Raw genomic sequence first — 7,682 nt, 5'->3', positions numbered from 1 at the left:
TAGCATAAAGAAGACAGTAAAATTTTCTGTGCCTATGCTCTACTGACAAGCGGCTCGGCTCTTCCTTTCCTTGCTCTAGTCTTGATCAAGTCTTGATACTCGATGTGAGTTAACCTATCATGGTAAAACGCCTTATGATATTGAGTCAGCCGTTTGGTGTCAGATTTCTTGGATTTGAATAAAATAAATACTGATTATTTCAGACAAAAATAACTGAAACAATTCACAATGCAGGTAAAGTACAGCATTAGCTTTCTTTCTCAACTGTTGTTTATTATATTACATTGCAGTTGAATTGTAAAACAATGTTTATTTATAGAACCCAAATGAGGATACAGAATGGAACGATGTGCTGCGGGCGAAGGGTATTATTCCACAAAAAGAAAAGGAAGTCACAGAAGATGATATCGTTAATATGATCGAACAGACGATACAGCAAAAACAGCAAGAAAGTAAGTGTTTCACACTATACTTTTAGGTTAGTTTAGTTGCAACTGGTGCATATTACCATAAATTATAACTGTATGAGACTTTCACAGACGTGATTTACTTGCCAGAGTAATTGAAACGTTATAAATAGCTGACCACAGCTTTAGTATAAGCACAAAACCCTCGGGGCAGTTATATTATCCCATGTTACACTTTATTACTACAAAAGATATCACTTATGTTGGATATTTGTCACATTACAGAGGATAAACAGTTATCTGAACTAGACCTAGACGGGCTAGATGAGCTGGAGGACTCTGAGGATGAAGCAGTACTAGAAGAATACAGAAGGAAGCGCATTGCAGAGCTGAAACGGTTAGCAGAGAAGCCAAAGTTTGGAGATGTACGAGAGGTCTCGGGGCAGGACTATGTGCAGGAGGTCAACAAGGCTGGGGAAGGCATTTGGGTGGTTATCCACTTATACAAACAGGGGTGAGAGTGAGCTAATAATCTCCAAATTAAATACTGGATAATGAAATAGTAGTTTATGCAACAGTGATATAATAAGGGTTCTTAAAATTCAAGGGTCGAAGTTACAAAACGAGACGTAGTCGAGTTTTGTAAAAAAAGACCCGAGAATTTTAAAAACCAATTATGAGCTGTTGCATACATTACTTTTTCTATGACAGAAAAAAGAGTTATTATTTAAAAAAAAATTGAGTTATTATTTAAAAAAAAAAGAGTTATTATTGTATCAATCAAGATGATCGGAACTTGTATCTTTAAAAAAAATAAAGCAGTTGTATTATACTCATAAGATGACTGCTAGCAGTCATCTTATGAGCCTATAGACAAAGCATTCAAATGACATTGCTTTAGATATCACTGTCAGTCATTTAATTGACACATTTAAGTGCTGGAGTAGAAAAACAACCTTAACATGTTCGCCGGCGGTACTTACGGTCATAGCAGTACTGCTATAAATCTTGCTCAATTGACAAGTACGGCTATAGCGATTATAGCTACCAAATGCGTTAAGATTATATTCTTTTTTTATTTAAACTTATTATTTGTTAATTATAATTTATTCTAAATTCTCATAAAAGCTTATGGAGAGTAAAGTTATTCTTTAAATTTATTTTAACAGATGGGAAATTTGTCTCTTTTCAGTATCCAGCAGTGTGCCCTCCTAAATCAGCACCTCAGAGAGCTAGCAGCCAAGTACCCATACACAAAGTTCCTGAAAGCAATAGCGCAGACTTGTATCCCCAACTTCCCTGAGCGGAACCTGCCCAGCGTGTTCGTGTACTTCGAGGGGGACTTGAAGAAACAGTTTGTGGGGCCACATGAGCTGCGAGGCACTGGGCTCACATGTGATGGTAAGATCACCTTCACCTATGCCCGTCTGAATCCATTTGCACCTTAAACCGCATTTTACAGTCTTGTAGTTGGTTTGTTTTGGATGTAAATTACGTTAATCCCAAGTCTGATAATTGTAGTTATGCATGTCCTAGTCATCACAAGACTGACCCCTCAAACGGCCAAAAAGTTTAGACACTACTTTTGGTTTTTATTCATCATCATCAATATATTGTCCTGGTTCACAATCGCCTCAAGATTTTAAAGTTTTTGTGTTCCTGTTTCCTGGATGTTCATTCTAAACATTATTGTAGTTACAAGGGGAGGCTGAAATATTCGCGGCTTAAGCTGGATTTTTTTTACTAATTGCTACTTTTTCCCCTGCCTCTTTGGCAGTTTAAATATTGCCGCCATTACAACGACTAATAATAGTAATATTGAACATTTAATTTAATACTCTCTTTAATTTTTTTTCTAACGCCGCGAACTTTTCAGCCGCCCCTCGTATGACCGATGTAGTCTTCACAAGATTAAACTTTACAATGATTCTTTTGTTACAGAACTGGAATACATTCTTGGGCAAGTAGGAGCTGTGGACACCAAAATAAAAGAAGACCCTCGGCCTAGGATCAAAGACAAGCTGTTCCAAGACCTGGGCTCAAACGACTGGTGACCTAAGTGTAGTGTAGTGGACTCTTCAGTATTCTAAGCTCGGGAGTGCGGGTTCGATTCTGTGCTTGATATTAATTTATTTCATTTATTCTTGATTGAAAGGTGTTGTGACATATACACACATCAGGGATGTTGCGGATGCCGATTTTTTGACATCCGCGGATGCGGATGCAGATGCGGATTTTTAAAGGCTCACATCCGCGGATGCGGATGCGGATGTCAAGATAGGTACATAAAAAACGTCAAATATTACATTTTAGTAATTTTTATTAAAAAAAACCGGCCAAGTGCGAGTCGGACTCTTGTTCCAAGGGTTCCGTACATTAAGTCCCACTCACGCTTGACTGCTAATTTCTAATAAGTTTTTTTGCTAATGACTAAATTACCTAGCAGTCTAGCACTTACGCCGATGCTAAGACGTTCCTGTACCGAACTGTTTCACATCCGCATCCGCATTAAATCCGCATCGATTTTATGCGGATGCGGATGCGGATGTTGAAAATAATGCGGAAGTTCCTCGGTTGCGGATGCGGATATTCGCAACATCCCTGCTATACTAATTTTGTTTGTACAAAGAATTTTGTATGAGATTTTATAAAGTAAATGTTATTTATATAAATAAAACAATGAAATGTATTTTTTTACTTTATTTTACAAAAAAAAAATTTATGACATGACACATAATGATCTTATCTCTCTTCATTATATTTATATACAAGGGAATGAGCATGTTTAGACTAAAAATTCTATGTATCAATATCAACCTTCGTCCATTCTAACAAGGTTCACGATGACGCGCACACGTTCAAAGGGTTAGCTAAAAATTTCGTAAACCTTATTACAAAGCCATAAGGTCCACCATTGATCAGTAGGAAGCATTTGTGTATGGTATAGTTATTGTTCAGCAGCCCCGCTGCAGGTTGATGGCGGCCACGGAGCGCGCCAGGCTGGTCTCGACGGGCAGGCGGCTGCGCACACCCAGGTCGAACACCTGACAACAATACGAAATTTGTTCTGAACGGAGTAAATTATATACATTTATTTATAGAGAAATAACAGTATGAACCCAACGCCAGTTTCAACTATAGTTTGCCACTCCTGGCTGGGTACCCGCAGAGTGGAAGACGTGGAAGTGTCACCATAAGAGAGACTCCACAGTAGCGTCTTTTGAGCGTCGGCGTCTTGTCAGCGCCATGGAAAACGTAACGCTGCGCATTTGCGCCAACGTTGCGTCGAGCGGCAGCTATAGAGTTGAATAGAAGTCGACGCTCGGGAGATGCTAATAGTGTATATCTAGTGGATCTCGCCAAGATTTTAAGTCAGTGCCAAGTTGGCTTAGAGGGGTTTTAGGAGTAAAAGACATAAGATATGATATGGGTACCTTTAGCAACACCCGTGCAGCGTACTCCTGCATGCCCACGACCAGCTCGGGCAGCTTGTCGATCACGGACTGCGCGACTTCGGGCAACGACGAATCTAGGCACTCCATAATGGCGTCTAGACCTGGAAGTTTGGTTCAAATTAGACTTTTACACAGGTGAAGAATCCGTAGTAAAAATTGTGTTGTATTATATTGTACCCAAAAAGACCTGTCCGCCCTTGGAATACCCAACTGGCGCGAAGTGGCACAGAATAGGGTAGAGTGGCGCTCTCTTGTGTCAGAGGCCAAGATCCTCTTTGGGTATCTGAGCCAGTGATGTATGTATGTGTGTGTGTGTGTGTATGTATTATATTGTACAGTCGAAAGTATTAATTTATGACCTATCTCGTACCTCGTCACAGTGACAATCAATATGAAAGTCGCTAGAGACCTCATACTATTCTTACTGTGACAAGGTACAAAACGGGTCATAAATTAAAACTTTCGATTGTATGTCCGTTTGTTCATATGCATTAGGATACTACAATATTTATTTGGAATGCAACTATATTTAGGAAGTCGGTACTTAGTTTTGTAGTTAAATTTAAAATAAAATGGACAATGTCCCGCCCCCGCCGCCGCTGCAGTATGGCCCCAGATAGTTATGCTTTGGTTTCCTCCGAAAGCTGTGCCGTCATATAGCGGCCGTCTCCATACAAATACTACGACATCTATATTTAGCCGTATTATTTAGTATGGAGACGGCCGCTATATGACGGCACCGCTATCCTAGGAAAACCGATCTTTACCGGGCGTAGGGTCGGGCACGGCCGGTAGCAGCTTGGTGAGCAGGCCCAGGGCGGCGGCGCGGGCCAGGGAGCCCGGCTCCGCGCACAGCGGGGCCACGGCGCGGAGGAGGGTGGTGGCGGCGGCGGGGCCGCCCCACGCCCCGCCGCGACGACTGCCCCATTGGTCGATTTCCTGTATCAAACAAACAAATAACATTTTAAAACGTAGTGAGAAAAAAACTATAAAATTTTTTCTGAAAAAGCCCATGTGAATCTTCAAAATGTTCCAAGGTACTAAAACACAATGAAAACTAGTAAAGTTACATAATATGACCTGTATGTATATGTGTAAATCGTCCGGAGGGTCTCGCCGTTGCAGCGCCATCAACGCCTGCGGCGGCGGCGCGGCCGACGCGGGCGCCGCGCCCGGCTCCTCGCCCAGGGCGCTCAGAGACCCACTTTAACAGAAAAACTTGTAACTCTGAATAGTCAATAATAGTACATTACTGCAGAGGCCATGAAGTAAGGGATTGCAGGACGAGATTGCGGTAGACGGCCGAGTCCGACGAGGCCGGATAAAGCGAGTCTTGCAATCCCTGTTGCGGCCAAGGATTGTATAGTGCTTTTCTCAAACATTGTAAGAAAATAAAAATGTAAATTGCCGCCTTTTTTATTTTTTAAACTTGACATTTGAAAAAGTTATTCGAGCATCATGGTTAACCGCTTATAAAGTAGTAGTATAGTACTTTATTACCTCTTTTTTTTTTGACATATCACATATATAGATGGTCAAGCAGATCTCGTCAGTAAAAAAAGGTGGCGAATTGCTCCCTACATTACTTCTTGGCCTAGGTCAAGAAGTAATGTAAGGAGCCATAAATGAGCAACTTCGTGTCTTCATTTCGTGACATTAACGCATACATTTTGGAGTAAGTATGTTTGAGAAAAAGAATATTTAACTCCACATATTTTGGCCCTACAATAAGCTAAGTATGACTTACTGTGTGCGAGGCGGGCTATGCGCAGCGACGCGGCGCATGAGTGCCGCCACTCGGTGCTGCAGGGCCGAGTCTCGGTCTCGCTCCCGCCCCCCGGCCGCCGCCATTTGCACGAAGCACTCCAGAATGTTCTGCACTTCTTCACTGCATGGGAAATTACGAATAAGTAACTTAAATTATTCTCATTATAGAAATTAAACTTTCGCGAGACATATTTCAAAATATTTAAACAAAACAAAAGGACAGACTACCACAACAATGCATATTGGATTAATTCCATTGGCCTTTGCGTCTATTGCAGATGATTTATGGTGCAAATCGGAGAGACAATGACCTCTTCGGACTTAACACTGCCTGGGACGGAATTAAGGAAACGTAGGGACGTCCAGCACCTGCATTACCCTCTCGGCTTCACTGTATTAACCCACAGGAAAGGCGAGCCAATACGTGTGGAGGCAGGTCGGCTGCAGGAATCTGCCGCTTATTTCAGGTTGGACCCTACTCGCGCCTTACGGTAACTCCATTCCGGGATTTAATTTTGGAGTATATTTCTCCTAGCGCATTGTAATTATGCCTACTTACTTGAATAAACTATCTTTTATCTTTAGATGGATTGCAAGCCAATGCTAAGAGGTCCATCTCCCTTGTGACGAAACAGCTTTTTGCTTCGTTTGTGGACTTAGTCGCCTCGTACGACACCCTTATCCCATGTGAGGGTTGGCGCTATTCTAAAGTCAGCCACCACACGACACTAATTAAACAACCAAAAAATCAGGTTTTAAAGACTGACGCGGGAGAACAAAAACATGGCAACGAGGGACAAAGAAGACTTCATTAACTTATTAATACAATAGTACTCAAACTCAATATTTTGCTACTAAGCTGCTGCGGGTACTGGTTTCGTTTTTACGGCTCGGGTTAACCGATTATCAAAGGTTTAGTAATTTTTAGGGTTCCGTACCCAAAGGGTAAAATCGGGACCCTATTACTAAGACTCCGCTGTCCGTCCGTCCGTCCGTCCGTCCGTCTGTCACCAGGCTGTATCTCCCGAACCGTGATAGCTAGACAGTTGAAATTTTCACAGATGATGTATTTCTGTTGCCGCTATAACAACAAATACTAAAAACAGAATAAAATAAAGATATAAGTAGGGCTCCCATACAAAAAAAGTGATTTTTGAGCGAAGTTAAGCAACGTCGGGCGGGGTCAGTACTTGGATGGGTGACCGTTTTTTTGCTTGTTTTGCTCTATTTTTTGTTGATGGTGCGGAACCCTCCGTGCGCGAGTCCGACTCGCACTTGGCCGGTTTTTTTTGCCTCTTTACCTTGTATCAGGTCGCTGCAGTTCATGGTCAGGCAGCAGCTCGAGCGCGGAGAGCAGATGCGCGCGCGCCGGCGCCGGCACCGCGCCGCGCAGCAGCGCGCCGGCCAGCGGCAGCGCGCGTGCGCCCGCGCCGCCCACGCGCGCCCATAGGGAACGCACGCCGGCTTCTAATCTCCATGTCCTGATCACAAAATAATACCAATAAATGAGTCCATGTTACAATTAAAAAAAAAATTGAGTAGCAGACCGGAACTAACATCCGGCTCCAAAGTGCCATACTGTCTCTTACGAGAGTTGCGACTGTTGCGAGGCACCTTACAGTTTACGTTCCCTCTTCTTAATTTGTGTCGTTTGCAAGCAAAAGGCCCCACTTTATCGCTTGCCGTAAGGAAGCTTTGACAGGTTATTCGTATGAATATACAGGCAAATCTCGTCTTTATGGCACAGAATAAATAATAGTACTAGATACAAAAATTCACTCTCTAACAAAACGCGTTTATTACGATAGATGACCGCTATGTGGCTGGAGCAGCAGGAATAGTAGTGCGCGGCAACTACCATGGCTAGACACCAAAATTGGTGTGACCCGCATGTACTTGTTGGTACTTGCAGCGAGGCGACGAAATCGCGGAGTGAGCCGCGCCTGCTTATGGTAAGCGACAAAATTGGACCTTTCACTATACTTCGTTTTTTTAGCATTAGAAATAAGGTAAACAATCTTGATGTGTCTTTTAATTGAAAATCACATTTTAA

At 42.4% G+C, this 7,682-nt stretch overlaps 2 protein-coding genes across 3 annotated transcripts in view; one reads left to right on the top strand and one right to left on the bottom strand.

The window, feature by feature from the left end:
* The window catches only part of LOC134655883 (viral IAP-associated factor homolog), a 219,548-nt gene extending 216,994 nt beyond the window's left edge, over nt 1-2,554 (top strand). The window contains exons 1-5 of one of the 2 annotated variants that reach the window (XM_063511381.1): nt 130-234; nt 320-452; nt 693-921; nt 1,600-1,808; nt 2,349-2,554. In XM_063511381.1, the coding sequence (XP_063367451.1) occupies nt 229-234; nt 320-452; nt 693-921; nt 1,600-1,808; nt 2,349-2,461 (690 nt within the window). In that variant the 5' untranslated portion in view covers nt 130-228 and the 3' untranslated portion in view covers nt 2,462-2,554. Of the gene's footprint in view, nt 1-129; nt 235-319; nt 453-692; nt 922-1,599; nt 1,809-2,348 lie in introns of those variants that run through there. The other variant, XM_063511382.1, reaches the window with a different exon arrangement.
* An 807-nt stretch (nt 2,555-3,361) lies between these two features.
* Nucleotides 3,362-7,682, bottom strand: part of LOC134656108 (integrator complex subunit 1) — a 56,459-nt gene continuing 52,138 nt past the window's right edge. Inside the window, exons 42-47 of the mRNA XM_063511627.1 lie at nt 6,931-7,110; nt 5,610-5,750; nt 4,943-5,066; nt 4,630-4,801; nt 3,842-3,963; nt 3,362-3,451 (exon numbers count right to left, since the gene is read on the bottom strand). Coding sequence (XP_063367697.1) covers nt 3,362-3,451; nt 3,842-3,963; nt 4,630-4,801; nt 4,943-5,066; nt 5,610-5,750; nt 6,931-7,110 — 829 coding nt within the window. The remainder of the gene's footprint in view (nt 3,452-3,841; nt 3,964-4,629; nt 4,802-4,942; nt 5,067-5,609; nt 5,751-6,930; nt 7,111-7,682) is intronic.

This window comes from Cydia amplana, chromosome 17 (genome assembly GCF_948474715.1).
Source record: "Cydia amplana chromosome 17, ilCydAmpl1.1, whole genome shotgun sequence".
NCBI lineage: Eukaryota > Metazoa > Arthropoda > Insecta > Lepidoptera > Tortricidae > Cydia > Cydia amplana.
Note: the sequence above shows the minus strand (reverse complement) of the source record. Positions and strands in the feature narration are given on the sequence as shown.